General features: G+C 38.8%; 1 protein-coding gene across 5 annotated transcripts; it reads right to left on the bottom strand.

Annotated features, from left to right (window-relative positions):
• On the bottom strand, positions 1-26,998 carry QRICH1 (glutamine rich 1). 5 transcript variants are annotated; one of them, XM_083353815.1, is made up of 11 exons: positions 26,907-26,998; positions 23,256-23,368; positions 21,773-22,232; positions 17,155-18,177; positions 7,117-7,294; positions 6,095-6,249; positions 4,775-4,889; positions 4,442-4,550; positions 3,494-3,645; positions 2,963-3,053; positions 1-1,241 (listed from the first exon to the last, which is right to left on the bottom strand). In XM_083353815.1, exons 3-11 carry the CDS (start codon positions 22,082-22,084, stop codon positions 1,049-1,051), a joined length of 2,328 nt encoding a protein of 775 aa, XP_083209941.1. In that variant the 5' UTR covers positions 22,085-22,232; positions 23,256-23,368; positions 26,907-26,998; the 3' UTR covers positions 1-1,048. The 5 variants fall into 5 exon arrangements, with proteins under 5 accessions (XP_083209941.1, XP_083209944.1, XP_083209945.1 ...); XM_083353818.1 differs by having other exon boundaries at positions 21,773-22,105; positions 26,907-26,991; XM_083353819.1 differs by lacking the exon at positions 23,256-23,368 and having other exon boundaries at positions 21,773-22,105; positions 26,907-26,996.

Genomic DNA, 26,998 nt, shown 5'->3' with positions numbered 1-26,998 from the left:
TGCTATCCCAATTCCAAATTCATTTAATTAAAAATTACAACAAAAGCAACAAGTTAGTGTGCTAATAAACAATTTCTTGCATGAATCCCATAGAATCAGGTAACCAGGAAAAAAACAAACAAACCCTTCTTTAAATAGGCTAGTAAATTTGTAGAGGAATAGTTAAGACATTCTGTACGCTACTAAGTTATGTCTTTTGCTCCCCCAATAAAGACACATTGTTCAACAGCATGTTCAAAAGACGTGCTTGTCATTCTTAATAAACAACTAGCATAAGAATACATAAGAGAAACAGGGTGGTATCTTTATATGATACACAAGTGTATGTTACAAGAATTCCATTAGGCACAGGAGCCTCAAGGATTTAAGGCCTCAACATCAGGCCAAACAAGAGAGAGAGAGAGAGAGAGAGAGAGAAAGAGAAAGAGAAAGAGAAAGAGAAAGAGAAAGAGAAAGAGAAAGAGAAAGAGAGAGAGAGAGAGAGAGAGAGAGAGAGAGAAGAGAAGAGAAGCAAGTGTTGTAGTTTGTACTTAACATCTAAAAATGTCACTTTTAAGGTCTTAATAGAAATTGATTTTCTGCTCCTTATAAATCATAATTGCAGGACATCCCCCTCTAGGACATGTTAGTGTCCAAGCACAAGGAAACTGCAAACCACCTTTTTCTTTAGGTCAGGCAGATATCCACTGTTTTCTGCTTCCAAGTTCATGAGCTTGAATGTAGTGGCCCACCCAGGCCAAGTCCACCAATTAAATTTGTTTTTTTCACATCATAAAAAATCCCCAAGTCAACCTATGGAACTTCAGAGCTCCTAAAGAATGAATGCAGCCTTCAATGTGTCCAGAAAGCTGATGCAAAAGGGTCGGATACACAATGGAAAGGGTCTCTTATTAACCAGAAGAAGCCTAAAAGGGCTTCTTAACTACATCAATTAAAAAAAAAATTAGGCATCTCCTTTAGTGTAAAAGGCTGTACAATTGATCCTGGCCTTGCTGTCACCCCACCCAGTTCCACCCTGCACCCTTTTTCTGAACTGGGAGGGCTGCCTTTAGTGCATGGTGCTAACATTGGCCACCGCAATAGCTTCTTGAATTTCTCGTATCACCAGAATCCGGGTAAGCATTTGCTCCATTTGCTCTCGACTGATTGGCTGGATGGAATACCAGATAGGGCTATTGGGAGCCACCACTGGTTCAGGAGTCAAATAGAATGTATCATTTCTGCCTTTCACACTTTGCGGGCTACAAAGAGAAAAAAAAACCATTAGTGTTTGCTTTGGAAATGCTATTAACACTATCTTAGGAACAAAGGCCGTTTCCTCTTCCTCTTCATGAAATTAATAGGCAAAATGAAATCTGAAAAGGGCAAATTAATCTGGTCTGTTGTAGATAATGAAATCAGATTAAGATAATCTGTAATTAGAATAAAATAGGAATAATTCTTATCAATGGAAACTTTAAGCATATGCTATACCTTTCTTACTCTATCTTTTCTTTTTCCCTTCTACCTTTTGGTGACTCACTTAAAAGAATTTGAAAAAAATATGGATACAGAATATACACCATATTTGATATAATCTAGCGCAGGGGTAGGCAACCTTGGCTCTTTTATGACTCGTGGACTTCAACTCCCAAAATTCCTGAGCCAGCCATGCTGAAGGGAAAGGGAGAGCATGCTGGCTCAGGAATTCTGGGAGTCGAAGTCCATGAGTCATAAAAGAGCCAAGGTTGCCTACCCCTGGTATAATCAATTGCCTATGTTTCCTTTGTATCATATATCAAGAAATCCTGTTTTAGTAACTGGAAGACTGCGTTAGCTTGGTGATTTCACAGGACTCTCAAACGAAGCCTGCTTAAGAAACATTCCCTACTACAAGTAACTGCTTAAACATATTCAGCAACTTTGTTCAGCAACAGCTCAGAGCCACTAAGACCGTAAGGTTAAAAAGAGACCTTTATCTGATGAAAATTATATTCTTGAGCTGCAATAGACTATCTGGAAACAATACTAAACCTGATTTTGTCAATTGACGAACAAGTAAAAATCTATAGTATGTATTGTTCAACTGATCCCAAATAGTTAATGTTATTAACAAGAGATCTATATAAATCCGGATGTTTCCCACACTTGGTTTAGTACTGAATTAAGCCTGGACTAATTAGTTTAAGAAATTAACTAATTAACCAAGAAAATAACTTAGATGACAGGCTTGAGATTCCTATTTGCAAGCCTTTAATATATATCAAACTTGTTCAAAGACTGTTTATTTATTCATTATATTTAGAAAATGCTCATCTCGGTTTTTTTTAGCATTTTCCAAAGGCCAGGAGACCAAAGGTTCCAGAGAGTGAGGGCAACAGGAGGGCAGGCTCCTCCTTCTGCAAGCTGGAATTCTTTAACTGACAGGGTCTGTAACATGCTTTCCTTGCCTGACTTTTCTTCAGCCACATAATAAAATGTATGAATCAAGCATTTCTGTGATGGCAAGTAGTCCTCACTTAATGATGTGGGATTGGAATTTCTGCAACTAAGTGACACAGTCATTAAGTCTGATGTCACGTGACTGTGTTGCTTAGCAATGGAAATTATGACATTCCCAGTTGACATCATTAAGTGAATAGCTGTGGGTCATTAAGCAAGGATATCAGGTGTCGCTACTTGTGACCTTCTGCCAGCTTCCCCACTTACTTTTCTGGTAGGAATTTGGATAAAATAATAATAATAATAATAATAATAATAATAATAATAATAATAATAATAATAATAATAATCATCATCATCATCATCATCATCATCATCATCATCATCATCATCATCATCATCATCGTTCAGTTTCTGGAGGCAGATTGTCCCACTCATTTAATTGTTCTAACTGTCAGGAAAATTGCTGCAGGACAACCTGTACCAAACAACCTGCCCTTGAAGTTAATGAACAATGGACAATTGCGCTGGGAAAACTCACCATTTGAAGAGGTAGAAGTCATAGAGTTTTATAGGACACCTCAATGGGTTTTCAGGATTCTCTGTCTGCTCTGCGTACATATCATCTGTAACTGCAAATCAACCCCAAGAGATACAGAACCATGAAATACTTTCTTATGGCAGATGAACAGACTGATGTCAATGTTGTTAATGGAACAACGCATATTTTGTAATCTCTGTCATCTTCATTGTTGCATATACTGTCACATACTATTTTCCAAAAGAGTTCTTGCAAATAATTAGCCTTCTTAATAAGGCACTGCACGTAGGAGAAATGTAAGTTATGAAAGGCTTGATGAACGACTACCAGAAACACTTAAAAGTGAAAGCAGCAATTTCACATATCGCAAGGGGGGATATCCGTACTTCCAACAGATCACATACATGTCTTTACAAGACAATTTATACCCTATTTATTGCACAAAGTCTATGTAGTGGACCTGAAAAAAGCTGTGCAAAATGAACATCGCCAAGTAGTAGAAATTTTCATTCTTTCAGAAATTCTTTCTACCTTTTTGGCCTGCCTGGTGGATCCCAAGAGCCTTTAGATATCGGATGCTTGTACTTTTATCTTTAGGGTTAGAAGGGTTCTTCTTAGTCTGCCTCAAGACTTTGGAAAAGGCCAGTTTCATATGTTGATCTACTGTTTTCAACAGGAAATATCTGCAGACAGGAAAAGTGCCCATTGAATTACATACTCTATCCCAAATCTGGAAAAAAAACCCATGTCCCCCATATCCATCAATGGTCAAACATTTATGAACTATGGACCTAGGCACGGAGTATCTATATTTCAATAATCAAGGACATTCATATATATATTTAAGAATGTGATTAAACAAAAGACTGTTGCCATACTATTGTATCTAGATAAAATCATTTTCAGCAAAAAATATTCATTTATCAGAGCAATTTCCTTCAACAATTAGGGGAAAGATCTATGTTCAAAATGAATATAGTGCCCTTCAAATGATATAAAAACACTACAGCAAAAAATATATTCTTAAAGGATTAGGATGGCCTTTTCAGAAAACAGAAGGCTGGACTGCAGTCAACATTTCTGAAACATGTGAAGGCACTTGCCATAAAGAGCAAACTTCCATTTCTTACGTCTACTGACCTACAGCTGATCATGCTGCAGACTATTGACTTAAAACCACATACAGTATGGTCTATATGATGAAGCAGAATTTGAACTAGAAAATTACTGGTCCGTAATTTCTTTGTAATTGTACTAAACCAGCTTTAGATTTTAGTCTGTTTGCTTACATGCTTGCTTATTTGTTTCTTTATTAAAAAAAATATGTCGCACGTCCCCCCTACAAGGTAACTCTTCCATATTCTGCCGGAAGTTTGATTTGCTCTTACTAATTCAAAATTCTTGGAAAATAATAGGATTCTGCCTATTTTAAAATAATCGGAATGGTGTTATTGAAGTAATGCTTCCATCGGTACATACTTTGTATTAAAAAACATGAGAGTGGTTAGCAAGGTAGCAGGAGAGTGAGCTCCCAGCTGTTTACACTCCCATAACATCTCTTCTGTCACATGGCTGGGAAGAACATATCCTGTGCAGATAAAAAGAAAGCATCAGTACAGAGGTACCTAACTGACGGCTCCTCCTAAGAAGAGAGACAAACAATGCACTTCTCAATATTGTAATGTTAACAGAGCAAAAAATAAAATTTCAAAACAAAAACAATTGATTTGTGATAGCAAATTCCACCAGTTGTTCAGTTATTGTTAAATATTTAGATACTTCTCTCAACTATCTGTTTGAAGATTCTCTTACCCAAAGAAGTGATCCTAGGCTGCACATCCTTGAGAACTTCGTGTAACCATTCAGTGAACCGTATGTAATAGAGATCTGAGAAAATGTCATCAACTCGCCCATTTTCAAATAAGTACTGCAAGAAACAATAACACAAGGGAGAAAAAAAACACCTTACCATGATGTTCATTAATGTAATGAAATGAAGGGCTGTATGTTTAATTTTATATTCAAAATCCCTACCAGTCTAAAGTAAAAAGTACTGCTAAGTAAAAGCATTTCAGTTCAGATTCAAATAAGTTACTTTCAGAAAAATGGACTCAACAAATACATGTCCCCTACTTTTGTCAGACATCCAAAGATTTATGTTTAATATAATTTTAACCAGGGCTTTGAAAATCTAAAAAATTATTTCTATCATATGAAATCAAGAGTATTATTCATCCAAGCAGCCTGCAAGTCTCAGACATTATTTGTCTCAAGCTTGAATTAAACAGGGCTAATACCCATTCAGCTAAATTTCCAAAATTACATTCACAGCGATTAAAGCCAACAGTTGTAGTAATGAAAATTTCCAACATTTAGTATTCATTCAAATACACAGGTACTGTCCTCAACTTAAAACCACAACTGAGAATCAAATTTCCATCACAAATCAGTAAAGCGAGTCATATGAGTAGACCTGATTTACGACCATTTTTACCCTGGTCATTAAATGAACCAGGTGGTTAAATAAATCTTGGTTAGTGATTTTGCAATATTTTAGGTGTTTCTCTGAACACCGTTTGAAATATCAATACCCTCTTAACATAAGAACAAGTTTTAAAATACTGACATAAAATTTCAGAAGAACCTAAATTCTGGTATAACAAATACTTATTCGCTTCTAAAACCTAGGTATGTTTAAATATCAGAATATATCAGTAAAATGCTTCTTTATAAGGCATACATCCAGCTAAAGTTAAAGTTTCAGTTAAAGTTTCAATTTCCTTTTCACAATTCGCTTATCTCATTTGCATGCATTTCAAAACCTGAATAATGGAATTCTTTTCTCTCCCCCCCCCCCTCACTGGAGTCATTCCGGAAAGATTTGAAGTCTTAAACTTAATAAAAATAATATTAAGGGAGTTTTTTCTGTAAACTAGCAAAGTTAGATGACAGTTAGGTAAGAATTTTGTAATTGTATAATTATTATTTTTAGAAAATATAGTAAAGTATCATGGTTTATATTGGTTTTATTGCTTTTGTGTAATTTTAAGCCTTAGTATTTCCACTCAAAACATGCCTAAAACTATTTGTGTATTAAAACTACTTGTAGCAAGACTTTCCATGATGGCACACCTTTTGAATGCACAGAAAGATATAGTAAAGAACATCTGGATCATAGGGCTCGCCCTCACTATTGCGAGCTTCACGAGACATTAAGCATAATCCGTAATTTAATTCTGCTACAGCTGAAGATATGAGATCTTCTTGGAATCTCAATAACTGGCGTCCTGCAAACAAGAAGATAAGATCATCAAATGGCATTTAAAATCCCCATTTAAATCTCATTTTTCTTGACTATTTAAATCAACCCATTCTGCTACAAAATCACAACCACTTCCTCCTTCAGCATACTGGTGAATAAGTAACCAATAAATATTTTAAACTTTGATATTGAAGATACAGCCTGTCCTCATCAAACTTTTTGCTGCTAATAATTGTAACTTTTAGTCTGACAGAATATAAAAGTACATGACAACATCAGTAACACTGTTAGCTACAGTTAACAATTCATTAACAAATTTAGTTTTTGTCTTGCCCCCATAAAGTTTTGCAGTATAGACCAATGCAGGTAATCCTCTACAACTACAATTGGGACCAGAACACCTGTCACTAAGCAATGTTTAGTGAGTTGCATCAAATTTTACAACTTGGAAACCCCACGGGAAGGTGACATAATTCCACAAATATGTGCCAGTTGCCAAGCACCTAAATTTTGATCATGTGACTGTGGGGACAATGGAATAGTTTTAAGTGGGAGGATTGGTTGTAAATTACCTTTTGCACTACTGTTGTAGCTTCAACCGGTCGTACAATGAATAGTTGTAAGTCAAGGACTACCTGTACCTTACATAAAACACCCAGTATGGCCCTCATCCAAAAAATACACCCATGTGTTAAAAAATGGGGGGAAGGCACATCAAATAATAGTTTTTGAAACAGCGTTTAGGTTTTTTTTTAAGGTGGTAAGGCTCATTTTATAATGCAAGTCTAACAAACATAATGAAGGTTTACTGTGCTATAAAAAATATCAAAATTACTAAAATCAATGCAATGCAATTGAGAACATGATCAACCGGAAAGTCTAAGGCACTTACTACCAATGGGTGCAAGCCGGTTCTGTGATTCTTTTTCCATCTCTGCATTTTTAGTCTGTGCCCAGCTCTTCCATACTTCTAGTCCTTCCTCTGGCTTGAGAGACTGCGGAAGGAGAAGTTCAGGGGAAGGCTGAGGCTGTGGCTGCTGTTCCACTTCAGCTACCTGAACAGTTTGTGCCTGTGGAAGAAAATCATTTTAGCAACTCCTGCTGGAGTTTCTTTAAAGTAAAAATGATTCTTCACAAGTTTGGTCTCAGTTTTATATGGTTATGCTTACGAACACATCTGTAATCTCTGCAAATAATTTCTTATTTCCACAAATTATTAAGCAGATTTCATTGATAAATTCCTATTTGCTCTGTAATCAAAAAACAAAAATGCAGTGAACTTCACTTTATTGCAAGAGGTATTCAAGATATTTTCAAGTCCAACACAGAGACCGACACTTCCCATAATTATGTTCTAAAGTAAAATTTGATTCCCAGTTCCATTAACATAGATTTTACTTCAATTTAGGTGCCAGCTAACTCCAAACTGACTCTGGCCAGCTGACAATATAATAAACAATATAATAAACGATAAAAACAGTATAAAAAGATGACATGCAAAGAAGAGCAACAAAGATGATTAGGGAACTGGAGGCTTAAGGATATGAAGAACAGTTGTAGGAACTGGGTCTGTCTATAGTTCAATGGAAAGAAGGAATAAGAGTGACATGATAGTAGTGGTTCCAATGTCTCAGGGGCTGTCAAAAAAAAAAAGGGGGGGGGGTGTCAACCTATTCTCCAAAGCACCTGAAGACAGGACAAGTAGTAATGGATGGAAACTAATCAAGGAGGGAAACAACCCAGAATGAGGGAGAAATTTCCTGACAGCTAGAACAATTAATCAGTGGAACAACCTGCCTCCAGAAGTTGTGAATGCTCCAACACTGGAAGTTTTTAAGAAGAGACTGGACAGCCATTTGTCTGAAATGATATAGTGTTCCCTGCATGAACAGGGGGTTGGACTACAAGACCTCCAATGCCCCTTCCAACTCTGTTATTCTGCTGCATGCCCTCACTCTATATAAAGGCATAGAAAAAAAGCACATTCACAAGGGGCTCTATCCATCTTAACCCAAGACTTAGGGAATGTTTTCAAGGCTTTACAGAGCCCTATCAGTATAGGGGCCACCGATTTCAGGGGGGATTTTATTCTAGAGAGCAAGCACCACAGAGAAAGTATGTTTCCTGACTTCCAACAGATGCCACTATTTAATCAAAGAAGCCTGGACTCCACCAACTCTGCCAAGCATGTACCAGGCAGACAGAAACCACTGAAGATAGGCAGTTCCTCAGATAATTTGGCCTTAGGACACAAAGGGCTTTAACAAGCAATAACCAACAGCATAAATCAGAGTTGGAGGTATACTGGAAAACAGCACAATTCATGAAGCAGAGGTGTCACATAAACATACAAGGCATGCCCATTGCTGCCAGTGATAACTGCATTTTCAACCAGTTGAAGCTTCCAAGTGGCTTTCAAGGGCAGCCCTATTTAGAACACATTGCTATAGTCAACCCATAAAATGGCTACTCCAGAAAGAGATCCAATTAGTATATCAGGTAGAACTGTGCAAAAGTTCCCTTGGCAAACAGCTGCTCTTTGAAGCTTTAAGCAGGAGCTGGGATTACAGAAGGACTCCCAAAGTGTGCATGATGTTTAACGGGGAAGCACTACTCCATCCAAGAGTATGGGTGAAAAATATTTGGCTCTAGTATTCACAGCCATTCAGTCCTGATAGGATTGAGTGGAGTTGGTTGCCCAGGCCCACACAGTCTCCAGACACTAGGGTAGATCCTTGATAGCCTTACCTGACTGGCCTGGGGAAGAAATATATAATTCGTCAGCAACATACTGATATCAAACCCCAAACAGACGATCACATTCACCAAAACAATTTCATGTGGATGTTTCTAGAGAGGAGCGAGCAATTAAACTGTGGCAGCCCATATAAGACAGCTGAAGGGATGACCTCTCCCCTCTGCTAACACTGATTGGAAACAGCCGTGAAATGAAGAGAACTGCCATAACATTTTTGCCCCCAATTCCCACCACTGATCCCAAAAATACTATGAGCAATAGTACTGAAGATTGCTGAAATATTGAAGCCCATGCACCATCTCCAGCCCAATTCTACACAGGTCATCAGTAAGCATTATTAAAGCTGAAACTCAACTGAAACAGATCTTGATAATTTGTTTCCTCCAGGTTCTCTGCAAGCTGACCACAATCTTAATAACCTTCCCTAAAGAGAGAAAATTGCAGGTAGGACAGTAGTTGTCTAAAACCACTGGGTCCAAGACTGGTCCTCTCGGGGACTTCCTACAAGACCAAAAGCACGGCCCCCTCCAAGGCCAATTAGTTAGCTTCCTGACGACCTTAATAATCCAGGAGGGATCTGGGCCCAATAAAGAGGTGGCTGAACTAACAGCATACAGAAACCTATCCATCTCCTCAGGAATCACTGGCTTCAACTAATCCTAGATCACACTACAACACTGAGTCTCAGGTAACTTGATCAGACCTCTCACTGAACTACAGTTAGGAGTGGATCTGAGCGACCAAGTAGCCAGAATATTCTTCACAGTGACCCTGCCTAAGAAAGGCAGCTGAGTGCTATAGGTCAGGGGTCCCCAACCCCCAGCCTGTGGACCGGTACCGGGCCACAGCATGCCAGCAACCGGTCCACACAAACAAGCAAAGCCCCATCTGTGGGATGCAGGCAGCACACACAACCATGCACTCTCCGGTCCGTGGAAAAACCTTTATCCACAGAACCGGTGCCTGGTGCCCAAAGGGTTGGGGACCTCTGCTATATGTGGATGCAATGCACATGACTTCTTCCTCCTCTCATAATACTATTTGCAGTTTCCCTGAGCAGATATTACCGAAAGCAAGGTTTAGGTTTCAGTAAGAATCTGGCCTATTATTTTAATGAGTGTGTCTAGACTACTAAAGTTATTGCCTTTGATTATGTGCTATCATATTGGTATTGACTCTTGGTGACTTTAGAGATTTTCTCTAGGAAAGTTATTGCCTTAGGCCCTAGTAATCAACTTTTTCATTGTACTGTAAAAAAAATTTTTTTACAGCTATATCTATTCTTCGGATGGATGCTCTGGAATGACTCAAAATTGAGAACTGAAAGTTCTTACAGCAATTTCCCCTCTTTCCTGCATATGAATTAACTTCCAAGAAAAATACTTTTAAAATTCTGTCAGATAGAAAGCAATTCAAAGCAAATTCCATTCTCCATTAACCTTCTTTTTCAGTAAAAGTTTAGATGCATAAAAGATTTGGCCAGGAAAAATTCATTATCCCTTTGGGCTCTTAAAATTTTAATTCCAGAAATAATGCTGTTTGGGGATTGCGGGGTAAAATCAATAAAGACTGAACTTGGTGTGGGGAAGGGGTAGCCATTCAACTAAACTGACAAATGTTTTTCAAGCCACAGTGACCTCTGCGTTGTCACTTCCTCCTAAACTATCTGTTTAAAAAGATTTTTAAAAGGCCTATATCTATTAATTTTTATTTCTATTAATGTAGGTACATACATCGATCATTAGGAAAAAAAATCTATAGGATGCTTGCCTGCCTTTTACTTACCTACCTACTAAAACAGACCAACTCAAGATTACAAGAAAACTATTGTATTCCCTAGATAATCATAATATACCCCAGATTGGATCATAATTGAGTCATTGGTATAGGGTTTCCTGCCTGAGCAGGGGGTTGGACTAGATGATCTCCAAGATCTCTTCCAACTTTATTATTATGATTATGATTACCTAAAACCTTACTTAAAATATGTTTTTGATTTACCAAATGACACTTGTCTTCTGAATTTACGTTCCTGCAACACATGTACATTTGAAAAAAAAATAAAAACCCTTTATGTTTCTTGAAATGTATATTCTGTTGAACTTTTATATACCCCCCTTTCCTCCCCAATTTGCATTGTTTAATTATTCATTTTAAGTAGCTACTTTTTTAGCTCAAAAGCTACAGGACAGGAAAAGCTGTTAATTTTAAATCCAACCAACTAGGGAAATTAAGGATGCCTCGCTGCCAAAGGTAGACATCTCAGTTCTAACATTAATAAGACAACATTAATAAGACAAGGCATGCCACTAGAATATAATCTGAGAACAAGCCCCCACTTCCTACTAGCACTGATGATGTTACCTAGTTTGGGTAATGAAACATCTGCAAGGAAACAACCAAGCTCAGAGAGCACCAACGACCCCCTCATGAATAAGTTGCCTTTCATAATGCCTATTTATGAAAAAGGTTTCTGAGGTTCTTACCAGGATATATTGTAACAAACATTTATGTAACATGTAACAAATAAAAAGAACCAACCTTGTTGCCTGGCTGAATACTAACATATTAAAAGGCACTTTGTAAGTATCCATATATGTCCCCAAAACAAGAGGAATGATTTCCTTCCCCTGATTATAACAATAACAGTTGGAAGGGACCTTGGACATCATCTAGTCCAGAGGTAGGCAAACTTTGGCTCTTTTATGACTCATGGACTTCAACTCCCAGAATTCCTGAGCCAGCTGGCTCAGGAATTCTGGGAGTTGAAGTCCACGAGTCATAAAAGAGCCAAAGTTGCTGCAAATTAAAATTCTCTGTAAATTTATTTAACTTCACATAAAAAATGTTAACCTTTTCTATAAGCATTATAATCTGCCACTCCAGGTTGCCAAATAGGACTACCTGCACAGATTATCAAACGAAACTTAAGCTTAGGAGTTTTCTATTAATGTAGATATGTAGCAGTTCGAAAGCACGTAAAAATGCAAGTAGAAAAATAGGGACCACTCCGGTGGGAAGGTAACAGCGTTCCGTGCGCCTTTGGCGTCTAGTCATGCCGGCCACATGACCACGGAGACGTCCTCGGACAAGCGCTGGCTCTTCGGCTTTGAAACGGAGATGAGCACCGGCCCCTAGAGTCGGAAACGACTAGCACGCATGTGCGGGGGGAACCTTTACCTTTTTAGATATGTACATTCATCATTAGAAAAAAAAACTCTATAGGATGCCTGCCTGCCTTTTTCTTACCCTTTACTAAAACAGACCCAACTCAGAACTAACAGTACAATAAGCACTATGGTTAAGAAACCTACTAAATCAGAAAGAATCTAAAATATGAAAACTGCACAAAATGTAAAAAGCTGTAGCCCAGCAGTCTGTGGCAGGCCACAAGTTCTCAACCATTATTACAAGGTAGAAACTTTTCAAATGTTAAGTATTAGCAAGAAGTGCAAACAGCATGTAGATAGAACGTGGCTTTCTAAATGTCAGACACATATAAACAACCAAATGGTAGTTCAGTAAACTTTGAGATTATTCTGTTCAAGCCAGGGAACTTCTCTAAATCTAAAACAAAGTATAGGTGTGATTTTTTTCTGCATGAGGATGCTATGATTTTGATTACTGTCATTGTAGGAACATTCTGAAGGTAAATAAGGAAATATGTTTTAATAAATTTACACTAGCCACATAATTCAACAACTTACAGTTAGCACCGATATCAATGGTTTAGTGTGTATACTAAGCCATTGATATCTGTGCTAACTGTAACTTATTGCCTACATGGTTGTTCAAGAAAAGTTCGTTTAAAAATTCTAGCTAGTGTTATTTATGAAATATGCTATCAGAATGTTTCTATAATTCTGTAGATGGGGAATAGTTCTATTTAGAAATCCATATAAGCTATACTAAACTTTTCTTTTTAGCAAAGATAAAATGTTTATCACTGCATTTAAAAAGCTGCAGAAATCCAACTATTTTAAAATATATTTGCTTGCCAGATATATTTAAAATGTATCATAAAAACTTGAACTGCACTTAAGATTGGACATATCTGTCTACAGTGGATAACTTTAATCATAGCCACACCTATCAGATAAAAAATTAGCACAAATGGAATATGAACAAGTAAGTAGAATTCAATTTGGACCTAGTTGCAGGTTTCTGCAACTATACTATACGCCATGAAAGAGTGAGATTCAAACATAGTTCTAAAGCCTCAATATGTATTTGTTTTCTCCACAAAATAAACAGGCAACTCAGCTATCTCCAGATGTTTTAAATTTAAGTGTATTGCCTTGTTAGCTGAGGAGATGGAACTGAAGTTGGAAATATTTGGACAGCACTAAGTTTTCATCATGCCAAAGGAGTAATTCACCATTAGTATACATGAGCTTTGCACATTATATCTATAGCTTAGAACACACGTCAAACTGCTGACCCTGGGCCAGATGTGTCACGCCGAAACCGTACCCACTCCATTGCCAGCAATGGGGAAAAAGTCACGATACATCATGCGAGGTCACATGACATCGAGTTTGACATTCTTGGCTTAGAACTAAAAGGGGTCATTTAAGCAACCAAATCCAACTCTGTGTATGAGCAAGAACCCAAATTAAAGCATCTGTAACAAAAAAGAAAAGCTGAACGCCAAAGAATTGAGGCCTTTGAACTATGGTGCTGGAGAAGACTCCTGCGAGTCCCTTGGACTGCAAGGCGTTCAAACCGGTCAGTCCTAGAGGAGATCAATCCTGACTGCTCTTTAGAAGGCCAGATCCTGAAGCTAAAACTCAAGTACTTTGGCCACCTAATGAGAAGGAAGGACTCACTGGAGAAGAGCCTAATGCTGGGAAAGCTTGAGGGCAAGAGAACAAGGGGACGACAGAGAATGAGGTGGCTGGATGGAGTCACTGAAGCAGTAGGTGTGAGCTGAAATGGACTCCAGAAGATGGTAGAGGACAGGAAGGCCTGGAGGAACGTTATCCATGGGGTCACGATAGGTAGGACACGACTTCGCAACTAACAACAACAAACAAATGGCAGTCTAGTCTCTGAATATATTGAGTAAACTTCAGGCTATCACTTCTCTTGATAATTGATTCCACTGTCAATTTTTCCTTATTAGAAATTTTTAGAAAACTATTTTTCAAACCATTAATTTCACTCTTAAAACTAACTTTAATTTACCGTGAGCACTGCTAACATAATTTTCATTCATGTATTATTTTGCATGCTTTTTGACATTTCAACAGGGCAGCCAGAAACAGATTATACATTCATAAAGTATTCAGACCCCCTTCACTTTTGTCAATTTTGTTATACTTCAGCCTGATTCTACAGTTGTTTAAATTTTTTTTCCATTAATCTACACTCACTAATGACAAAGTGAAAACATGTTTACAAATGTCTGTAAATTTATTAAAAAGAACTGAAATATCACATTGGCATAAGTATTCAGACCCTTTGCAATAACACTTGAAATTTAGCTCAGGTGCTTCCCATTTCCCTTGATCAATGCTGACATGTTTCTACACCTTGGCTGGAATTGACCTGTGGTAAATTGATTGGACATGATTTGAAAGGCACACACCTCTCTATAGAAGGCCTCACAGCTGACAATCCATAGTGTAGCAGAGTAAAAGCCATGAGGTAAAAGGAACTGCCTGCAGAGCTCAGAGACAGGATTACTGGAAGGCATAACTCTGGAAAAGGCTACAATAAAATTTCTGCTGCACTGAATGTTCCTAGGAGCGCAGTGGCCTCCATAATTCTCCCAATGGAAGAAGTTTGGCACAACCAGGACTATTTCAAGAGCTAGTCTCCTGGTCAAACTCAGCAATCGGGCAAGAAGGGTCTTAGAGAGGTGATCAAAAACCTGATGGTCACTCTGACTGAGCTCGAGAGATCCTGGGTGGAAATGGGACAGAGTTCCAGAAGGACAACCATCACTGCAGCCCTCTACCAATCTGGGTTTTATGGCAGAGTGGCTAGACAGAAGCCACTCCTCAGTGCAAAACACATGAAAGCCCACTTGGAGTTTACAAAAACAAGACAAAACCCGAAGGTCTCTCAGACTGTGAGGAACAAGAATCTCTGGTCTGATGAAACCAAGATTGAACTATTTGGCCTCAATTCTAAACATTATGTCTGGAGGCACTGCTCATCACCTGCCCAGTACAATCCCAACAGTGTAGCATGGTGACGGCATCATGCTGTGGGAGTGTTTTTCAGCAACAGTGACTGGGAGACTGGTCAGGGTTGAGGGAAAGCTGAATGGGGCAAAGTACAGGGATATCCTCAATGAAAACCTGTTCCACAGCGCTCAGACTGGGCTGAAGGTTCACTTTCCAACATGATAGCGATCCCAAGCACACAGCAAAACAACACAAGAGTGGCTTAGGGACAGCTCTGTGAATGTCCTAGAGTGGCCCAGTCAGAGCCCTGACTTGAACCTTATTGAATGCCTCTGGAGCAACCCCAAAATGGTGGTCCACTGAAGGTCGCCATCCAACCTGACTGAGCTTGAGAGGATTTGCAAGGAAGAATGGCAGAAAATCCCCGAATTCAGATGTGCACAACTTGTTGTGTCATATCCAAAAAAGACTTGAGGCTGTAATTGCTGCCAAAGGTGCTTCAATAAAGTACTGAATGGAGGGTCTGAATACTTATGCCAATGTGATATTTCAGTTTTTTATTTTTAATAAATTTACAGATATTTTAAAATTCTGTTTTCACTTTGTCATAATGGGGCACTGAGTGTAGATTAATGAGGGAAAATTGAATTTCAGCAGCTGAAGAATCAGGCTGCAGCATAACAAAATTAACAAAAGTGAAGGGGGTCTGAATACTTTCTGAATGCACTGTAGGTACTTCCCATAGTAATATAGAACATGGCACAGAAAAAAAGTAATGTTTCCAATGTTTATAAAAAACATGAAGTATTCAAACAAAACCAAAGAACAAATATTGTGTCCCAGCCTCTTAGTGCAGCATTTTTATTTTCTGTCTTCTAAAATAAGTATGGTTAGCCTGAAAACTGCACAATACTTTATGTCTAGCACAAAATTTCTACTTGACAGCGATAAAAAAATAAGAACATTATACTAGTGAAGAATTGTTTTATCTTCTGCAATTATGCAGAATTGGATCCAACAATCTAGATTACAAAAATCTCTACATAGTAATAGTAATGATAAGACAGCTTATTTTAAAACGTCTAATATTTCTGCAGAATGCATTGCCAAAAAAAAAAGACCAGGCAATTGTAACTGATTTTATGTTCTTGACATTCTCATATGTTTGTTTCCCAACCAAGAAAACTAAACTATGTGAGAACACAGTAGTACTTGATTCAGAACAAAGTGTGCAATCCAGAGAAATTCATAAGCCATGCCGACTCATACAGATCACAACTATCCTTCTAATTCCCAAAACACACAATCTAAGAAGAAAAGTCACCAAGAGGAAACAAATGATGGTATAAATGGGTGCTCCCAGCTTACTCCTTTCCTAGCTTTCTTAAGTCCTCTACAGTTGGAAAACCTGAAAGACCAGGTTTGGGACAGTGTCGCTAAGAGTTGACAATGACCTAATGGCACATAATCAAAGCTATCTAAACTGGCTGTCATTGTGACACTGAATGCACAGGATATATGTATACGGTATGGAATGGCACTTCCATCTATCTGCCCTAAATCTCCCACCATTCAGCTTCATTGGATGATCAAGCATTATAAGGGGGAAATTTTCCTCTTCCCCCCCAATCTATTTCCTTTATATCATGTAAAATGGTATATGCTTCAGTAATTTTCCCTGGCCCCATTTGCTTCGTTTTCCCAAGGCAAAGGTTCTCAACTATTGCAACCTTTCCAATGGACTCCAATTCCTTATTAATTTTGATGTTATTTTTTCCCTGCGGTATTCCAAGCATGGCTGCACTAACAATTTGGATAAAAGCATTTCAATAATTATATTCCCATTGACATTCTTGAAGAACAGCATTTAAAGATTGGGTACAAATATAAAATCACAGAATGTAAGTATTCAAAATACAGTTAAGTAGACAAGTCTTCCCCTTAAAACTGTTATCTTTTAGAGATAGGACAGACAATCCTGCCCATATTCAGTTATTCAACCCTGCAGACACTTGCCTCATAAAGACAGCTTACTTACAGAGCAAGTAACTTGCAATTGTTGCTGTTGCTGCTGCTGCTGTGCCTGCTCTTGTGATGTGGACTGCTGCTGCTGTGGGTCCCATATATGAACCGTCTGTGCTGTATTCTGGTAGGTCCCTGCCACTGCTTGCACTGCCACTGGAATGTGGATATTGCCATTCATAAACTGTGCTGGGAAAAGGGAATTGGCAAGAGTTTGCACTACCTCCTCATGAGAGTTTTTCACTACCGATGCACCTCCTATCATCTTATCCTTATCTTCTTCTAGCTTCACAGTGGCCAAAGTGGTTGGGGAGCCACTAACATGGACGGCATTGTAGGCCTCCTGAGGAATGGCAATGTGGGTAATGTTTTGCTGCTGCAGGTCACCACGTGGCTGGGCAGAATAAACCGGGATTGTCCAAGTCTCCCCAGTGGGACTAGTTATGGTCCCAGTGGCACTGTACAGGTGGGCACTATCCACCGTTAACAAGTCTGGCCTTAAGGACACATAACTCTGCTGCTGACCCTGGGGGATGGTCAGAACTGTAGCCACCGGCTGCCCTGAAATGGCGTATGACACAGTAATAGGCATATCCACTTTGCGCTTCTTTACTGGTTGAAGGACGCTGGCGGTGCTGATCCTTCGTTCGCCTTCCCGTGGTGAACCTTGTTGAGATGGAGGAGGGGAAAGTGCTCCAACTGTCTGAATTTGGATTTGTTGTCCTCCGGCGATAGCCTGTCCTGCCACGAGCTGGGCCTGGATCTGCTGATGCTGTATGTGTTCCTCCTGTATTTCGGCACCCTGGATTTGCTGAGCAGTCTGCACATGCTGCACCTGGATCTGAGCCGCCTGTAACTGAGAAGGGCTGGGACTCTGAAGGGCCTGACCCTGTATTGTCTGGGATGCTTGCTGCTGTGTTTGGCCTTGGATCTGCACTTGGACCTGTATTGGCTGCTCTGAGGCTGGGTGAACAGTGAGCTGTGGAGAGAGCTGCTGGGTGGACACAGGTTGGGGGGACTGCTGAACTTGAACCTGCACCTGCAAAAGCAACACATGAGCAGTTAGGGGATCAACTCCAAAATCCCTACTTTGGGGGGCTGGAAGCATATCAAGTCAAATAAATGAATAAACCAGGATTGGGACTTAAATAAGCACCAAATCAGCTGGGCAGCCACATGAGAGTATCCATAATGAAAAGAAAAAAAAGGTTAATACATCTTGGTAGAATCTCAAAGGAAAAGAATAGAAGACCACCACCACCCCAACCTCAGTGCAAGATGAGCATCTCATTGACCAAGAATCACAACTCAGAAATAATCCATTTGATCCTTAACATTTAAAATATCACCAACAAATATTTTTTTTCTTCAAACACTCCTCTGAGGACTTTACAAACAGTAAGCACGCTGAGCAGAAAACTTATGTTTAGAAATACACCAAACCCCCTTGGCTGAATGTGCATAAACATAATTATATTAGAATTGTCTTTGGCAATGTAAAAATTTGAGGATTACTGATTTGATCTTAAAAAATCACCAGCATTTTTTAAATAATATTTTAATGTAGATTTATGGAGATTTTTAAAAAAGATGTTAATGTTATGTTCCCAAACTTTGGAATCTAACTATCTTTGAGAGGTTATGGTTAAATCAGGCATGTGCTGCCGCTAAGAAAAACTGGAAAAACAGTAATATTCTTATATATTCAAGGATGGATAACTGCTGCCGGCATCAACTTCCCTTCGTCCAGTGCGCTCCCACAGAGAGGGCCTCCTTAGGGTGCCGTCGGTCAAAGAGTGTCGACTGGCGGCCCCCAGGGGGAGGGCGTTCTCTGTGGGCGCGCCAGACCTTTGGAACCGTTTACCGGTGGAGCTCTGGACGGCTCCCGACCTTCGCTCCTTCCGACGTGACCTAAAAACATATTTATTTGAACAAGCCGGCCTGGTCTGATGGGTTTAGGGGTATTTTAACGTTTTGTATTAATCTATTGAATTGGGCTATTGTATTTAATATTTCTTTTAATTTTTATATATTGTATTTTATTGTATTGCCCTGTACACCGCCCTGTCCTTCGGGAGAAGGGCGGTATAAAAATTAAAATTAATTATTATTATTATTATTATTATTATTATTATTATTATTATTATTATTATTATTATTATTATTATTATTATTATTATTATTCCCAAAATTAATAATGCAATGTAATGTTAGAAAATCATACTTTTGAAAAAATATGTAATTTAGGAACACTGACATTTGATGAATACGTGATATATATATAATTTTCTCCTTTTGGCTTATTTTTGGGCAGGGAATTAAGGTGTTTTTGTGTGTGTGTGTGTGTGTGTGTGTGTGTGTGTGTGTGTGTGTGAGAGAGAGAGAGAGAGAGAGAGAGAGAGAGAGAGAGAGAGAGAGAATATTAAGTTGATTGTATATATGCCCCCAAAAGCCAAAAGGGCAGGGAATTAAGTTGTGTGTGTGTGTAAATATACATAAAGAAAAAACTAAGTTGTTCTTGCCCCGATTAGCTTTCAGCCACTTCAGTGTTCAAGCAAAAACAATTTAGCAATAATTAGGCTCCCTCTCTCACATGGCTATCGGACTCATCAACATATGTGGCAATGTTATCCTGGTGTACACAATAGAACAGAAGGAAAAATTGATGGCACAAGAAGCCTCCATTCTATAACTCAAACCTAAATGTAAGAAGAGGAAGCGAGGGATAAGAATTGTTCATATCTGCATTCTTACTCCTTGATGGCAACATTAAGAAAGCTGGCATTCACAAATGCATCGTTACAGAATGCTGAAAATTTTGTGTAAATTCAAATATTTCCTTTTGCATTAATTCAGTCTGTGCTTAATAATCAAAAAAGGAGAGCATAGTATTTGTTCATGTGAACTATTTTATGAGCTAGTTAAAATGTTTTCCACAAGTCTATACCATAAAGGAAAAACGTTATGCATTTCTCTAATCTTTCGAAACGCAGCAGCTTCTTTTTTACTTTGTGAATACTGTTCAAAACAAAATTTGAGTTTTTAAGTCCTGCAATCTATAAGCAATGAGAAATACATATATATAAATCCTGTATCTATAAATATTGTATAATTTAATATAATGTAGTTTTATATAATTTAAACTTATGTATATTTAAATACATGAACTATGAATTCTAATAGAATATATTTAGTATTCAATTATGAACACTTTATTTAAACATTAGGATTTGAAAATTCTTACTTGCACATTTAAATTTTACTCTCATATAGAAATCCAATGTTTACCTTATAGAGTTGAGGCTACTCCTCAGTGGTACCATGGCTTATTAATGTACGAGTCTTTCAGCAACCTATGATGTCTTACGAATCGCAACTTTTTAATCAAAAGAAATTTATTTCTAGCTTTATTAAAGCCCTTTCATCCAAATAAAAGGAAACCTCAAAGTGAGGTCACTCAATTTTATCCATATCACTCAACTGCAAACTTAAGACAGGACATCTGAATGGAGCTGTATTTGGTGCCTAAACAGCATCCACAGGCATCGCTAAATCAAAATAGGTTGACTTATATTAATAAGACAGTGATAAGCAAAAAAGAAGTATGCCTGAGGACTGTAACTTCCTTAGAAAAACAAGCCAACAGTCTTCATTTACATGAATATGAAATAAATAACAAACTAAACTGTTAGGTGTGCAATCTATGGCAGCAGTCCCCAACCATTGCAGCTTGACGGCCTGGCTGGGGGGGGGGGGGAAGAGAGGAGACCTGTGCCACGTGACTGGGCAACTTGACTTACATGAGTGGCAGGCTGGGGCACATGCATGCGAGTGCCCGCAGGCCCACCGCTAGTGCAAGTTAAGTTGTATGCACGCACACATGCCAGCCACTCATGTGGCCTAATTTTAAACAGGGCACTGCCCAGTAGCAAGCCAAAGCCCAGAGGTTGGAGATCCCTGATCTATGGCCATTGACAATAAAAGCCAGCTGGCAATAATCAACCTATATGGACCATCCTTATATCCAGTTTGCCACTGCCTGCAAATACAATCTTTACTATTTTTTTCTTTGTACTGCATTAAACAGTATTGTACAGGAAAAAAACCCTTATATTATTATTATCAATGCTACACAGTAGCTACTTTTCTGGTACTTGAGTAGTATCCAAAAAAGGCAGCACAACTATAATCAGAATTCTCTGTAGTATTCTAGGAAGAATACAAGCAGTGCTATACCCAGGTATTGTTGGTTTTAAGTAAATGTCAAGGGCACCTACATATTCTGTGATTTCTATTTCTATTGTAAATGTCCTTTGAAGCAAGTTAAATGAAAGCAGTTCTAACACTATTTGGGTAGAACATATTTTCGAATTACAATTCTTATCACTAGCAAACAGAATATTCTCCAACTTACTCATGTGATCTATACCTAATGCAACTGGAATCTTACAATTTAAAAACCGTCACAAAACCATGCTTTATATTTCCGTACTTCTCTTCCTCTCTGAAGAAGCATCTTAAATGAGAAGTGAAATGTTAAGGAAAAAAACCCAAGGAAGTCCAGAGATGCATCTCTGGGACCACCATGACCTGGATGATTGAGAATCTCCACAGACATGCAACGTTAACATTACCTGCACTTGTTGGGGTTGTTGCACTTGTATTTGTTGCTCTTGTTGGGTTTGTTGCTGGACACTAGTTGTAACAGGACAGGCAAGTTCAAGCAAAGATCCAGCCACTTCCGTGCTATCTGTATAAATGCAGTTGCCTCCTTGTTGATATACCATGGTTGTGGTAGCAGCTGTCTGCTGAAATTCCTGTAGGGCTTCAGGGCCCTTGGAGGCCAGGGAGTCCAGGAATTCCTTCATCCTATGTTGGGGGATTGTTCGTGCTTTCACACGGATGTATTCTTCAAAGGAAATTGTGTTCTCCAAAGAATTATTCATATTGCAAAGTCCTCAGGGTTCCTTAGAAGAAAAAGGCAGTCATTTTTTAATTCTGAGTTTAAACTCTAGACCACTGGCTTCCTATCTCTGTTGTCTTTATAAACCAGTTGAATCTTTCTTCAGATCAGCAGCCCCACACAGCTATTCACTATAACAGCCAAGAAATATATTGAAATAATTAATTATTAATTAAATAATTAATATGTGAAGTTAACCATAACCTAAAAACTGTCATCGCTCTATTTATTTATGGGAATTTCGGAGTGAGTCATTGAGTTTTATTTATTATTCAAATTTATACATCACCCATCACACTAAATGACTGTGGTTCACAGATAAAAAAAATTCATACAAATGTAGACAGTTAAACAAACTTAAAAAGATGAATGGAACACTCTCAACCTACCGACCTGCACTGCATTGGTTACTGATATGTTTTGGGGTGCAATTCGAAGTGCTGGTGGTTACCTACAAAGCCCAAAACGGCTTGGGATTGAGGTACCTGAGGGATCGCCTTTTTCCAAGAATCTCTGCCTGCCCAACCAGTCAAACAAAATAGGTGTGCTGCAGGTCCCATCAGACAAAGAATGTTGGCTGACGGGGACCAAAAGATGAGCTTTTTCTGCAGTGTCCCTTTCTATGGAACAGCCTGCCTTTGGAGATCAGAATGGTCCCAACCCTGCCAGCCTTTTGTAAGGCCCTAAAACCCTGGCTATCTTCCCGAGCCTGGGGCACTAAATGTGCCAAAGGCCCCATTTCCTGTCTATATTGTTAAATGCCGAAATATCATGCTCTTGTATATGTTGAATTGGATGTTTTTAATGTTTTTCACTGGTTTTATTGCTTTTGTTTTAAAATGTTTTAATCATAATATATTTTTCTGAATTGTAAACTAGCCAGTCATTGACTGTGATGGCTAACCATAGAAATTGAACAAATAAATAAATAAACCACCCCCAGGGGTCACACACCACTACTGGATTTCCATGCTAGTTGACAGAGCCAGAAGACCCCAAGAAGAATGAGGGTCTGCCTTTACCCCAGGGAACAAGACTAACCAAACATACATACTAACCACACAATTAAAAATATTCAACAACCATTTGTGACTTCTGTTCAAGAATTCAGTTTTCTGATATTTAAGCTTCTATTAAAATATATACGAACACACCATTTAATCCTTTGAAAGAACAGGAAAGGGAGCACCCAGAAAAGCTCCTTTAGGAGACGAGTAGGACTTCACTGTTCTATCTAGTTTCATCTTCCTCATTATGACTAGCAGAACTGCAGAAAATTAAATTAATGCAAGTTAATTAACCTACTCTGTTTAAACCACAGTATATTCTTTAATGTGGATTATATTCCAGGCCTTAAAATTGCAATTACATGCAAGATGTTGATTGGCCACTGTCAATCAAAGCAAAGTTATAATAAATAAAGCCTTTTCTGAAATTTCTAATGCATATAATATTACATTTCTTCTCTGACTTTGACAATAACCAGGTAATAAAAAGGATAGAAAGGTTACAATAATTAGTTTTCAGAAGTGATAATGGAACATGTACTCATATACATCTGCATTACGTTAAATTTAGTAATCTGCTATTACAGCCTATTCCTATTACATACATTAAAAATCTATTACACTGTTTGTTTCTCATACAGTACCATTTTTAAATTTATTGAGGAATTACTGTATATTGCTATACCTCCTATGTATAGAAACTGTGAGTCATATTAACCACAGTTCAACTTTTTAAATAATACCATCCTTTTCATTTTAGCTTAGGAATTGAATAGTAAAGCAATTAATGAATCATCAGATTAAAATGTTACTTTATAGGTAATTCATATATCTGATTTACTTTATAAAGCAGTAAATGAAATACCAGTTCTATATTTTATCTGCACATATTAAAATTAAAATGTTTAATTTTTCAAAAAACCTTTTTCTAAAAACAGTTACAGTTGATAAAGCTTTCTCTCGCAAGTCAAAACCAATGACTCTGTTCCCCTAGCTGCTGACCCAGTAAGCACAATTTCCCAAGAGGAATGAAGATTGTGTACCGTCTACACTTCTGCTTAGAAAAAAATATTGTGTCAAAGGGAAGAGTTGGCAACACTAACTAAAATAAACCATCTAATAATTTTTAAATATATTTTGACAATTGTATGATGGTTCTTCCAAATAAAAATTTAACTTTAGAAGACAGCTATATTGAACTGGAATAATTATGAATATGAATAGTTATTGTATGCCACCCAGTCACTTTTTTGTGATAGGTGGCCATATAAATTTGAATAAAAGTTTAATAGGATTTACACAGATACCCACAGCAAACTGAGACTGTCTTAAGTTGTATCATGATGCTAATTCTACTCTTACATACTGGAATCCCACTTACAACTATGTATGTCTTAGTATTTTATTCACAATATGTTTCAAATCTCCACATGCCCCCAAGGCAAATTATAAAATATATGGCTAGGTAGAAGTCTGCGATGACAATTGTTTAGAAACATAACCATCTGATAATTCAAGATTACCTAACCTAAGCAATTTTATCTTCTTGAAATCTTCCACTGATCTTTTATCCATTACAGCCTCCAGATAATAGAAACTGAAGGCAGCCTATTTCACCCTATCCCAATCTGATATTATTGTACTTAGATATATCATGTTACATTTCTGGTACTATTGTATCTAGATGTTACATTTATCAGCATTTCTAACTGACACAGATAAAAATCAAAACCCCAAAATATCAGGAGCTCTGTTCAGGGGTCTCCAAACTTGGCAACTTTAAGACTTGTAGACTTCAACTCCAGAATTCCTCAGTCAGCATGGCTGGCTGAGGAACTAGATAAATAATTAGGATGGGTAGAAAAAGATTAGCAATCAGTACAATCAGAAAATTTTAGACATTATTAAAGTCAGACACATGTGAAATATATGGGCAATGTAGACAAACCAGACAGCACACTGTACATATTTCTGATATTCATGTTTTAAACTCTGTATGACTCATTACAAAATAGAGAAGACAGAACAAAGAAATATACCTATATTTGTAATATTAAAAATACAGTTATGTTATAAAATACTTTATTTAAATAGGCAGGGTTCTAGAGACTCTCATTTTTCCCCAGCATGAAGTTTCTGAATGAATAGTAAAATTTCTACTGTAATAAAATGAACTAAATATATCCAAAGTCATGGTCTTTGTGAGGGAATGTAGTAAAATATAGTAAAATCATTCTGTAGAAATAAATGGGTCCACTCAGTATCTGGATGAGTTCTCAAAGCTTGAGAAACCTATGCAATCTGACTTTACTTCAACAATATAAAATATTATATGGCTATATTACTTTACACAATTATATATTAAATTGCAAGATTTCTGGAGCTTTGAATAAGCCAACAATAATATACCATAGTACTTTCTGCAGTACTGCTCTTATAGTAACCTAATTAGATAACTAAAACAGATCGCAGGGCCATCTGAGCCAATTCCTTATCCAATTCATTTGCATTTTGTGAAACAAGGTGCAAGGCAAGCTGGTACAGTATTTGTTTACTATAGTGCATTGTGCACCATATATATCTTACCCTCTTGAGTCTAACCAAAGGGCTGACAGGATAAAATTTCATTTAAATTGGCACCACTTTATAAAATTGAGCACCAACACATCTATTTCCTCTTCAAAGTTACACAAGAGGGGGGGAAATGCCAAAGATACAGGCTCAGACTGAAAGCAAGCAAAAACCTTCAGCAGGTTCTTTCACGTGTCTATTACCATTGCACATAATAAACAAAATACGGGCCGTCAAAGTTGGCCCTCACTCTCAGCGACTTTATATATCCTCTCCAGGCCCGAATTAAGGTCGTGAACATACTGCAACTAGTAGGTTATATAGCTAATTAAACGAGACAGTAACACTTGAAACCTGGAACAAATGTTTTCGGACCGAGATAAAAGTTAATTAGATGTTGAGAATAACCCCTTGCTTATTTGAAGCTTTCCATAACGTAAATAGCTCACTGTATAATATTTAATACAGCACTTTAAAGTTCCTGACAAATACTATTGGTCCTCGAACAAGGCCCGGACCTCAGGGGCCCCGCCTTGGTCCGCCTCGCCTTCCTTACTGCAGCCTCCAGGCCGAAGGTGGAGAGAAGCGCTCTGCGCTCTACAGCCAGCGCGATGACCGGCGGCCAGGAAATTGGCAGCAGCCGGCAGGGCACCATGAGGCTCACCCCGCCTCCCCGGGGTTCTGCAGCACCAGGGCCTACCGGCCTCATCCTGAAACTTCGCCTATTCCCGCCGCTGCTCCGGAGTCGGCACCCGGGCGAGAGAAATTCGCGCCCACTCACGCGTCGGTAACTCTCCAGCGCGGCTTCCCCAGAGCTTTACAGGCGGCCAGAAGGCCCTCCCCACCTTGGGTGCCAGTGGGCGGGGGCGCGGAGGAAGGCTTGGGAACTCGAGGCGGGGCCCTGCCCGGGGAAAACGGCGCAGGCCTCAAGTGGATCCCGCCTTGCCCAGCCGCCAATCTCCACGCGTGCACGCGCTGGCGGCGGCGCCGGCGCCACACAACAGCCGGGGCCGGGCTCGCGGGAGCGCGCTCCCCTGCCCGCTCCCCCTCCCCCCCCGCTTCTATGCCGCTACCGCCGCCACCTCCTCCCGTCGTCGTCGTCGTCGTCCCCCCCACCCCACCACGCCTTTCACCAATCCAAATGCTGCGTTTCCCTCCGGAATACCGCGCCTCACGCTCCCGTAAAGAAGACTCGGCAGCCCCCAACTGAGTCCAGCTCCGCCTCACCCCGGCCCCTTCTGTCGCCTCGCGCCGTCACCGCCTCAGGCCCCGCGTCTTTTTCCCCCTCACAGCTCCCTGGGCGCCATCTTACATTCAAC

The sequence above is a fragment of the Vipera ursinii genome (genome assembly GCF_947247035.1).
Source record: "Vipera ursinii genome assembly, chromosome: 2".
In the NCBI taxonomy this organism is placed as follows: domain Eukaryota; kingdom Metazoa; phylum Chordata; class Lepidosauria; order Squamata; family Viperidae; genus Vipera; species Vipera ursinii.
The sequence above is the reverse complement of the archived record's forward strand: the minus strand, read 5'-3'. Positions and strand labels throughout refer to the sequence as shown.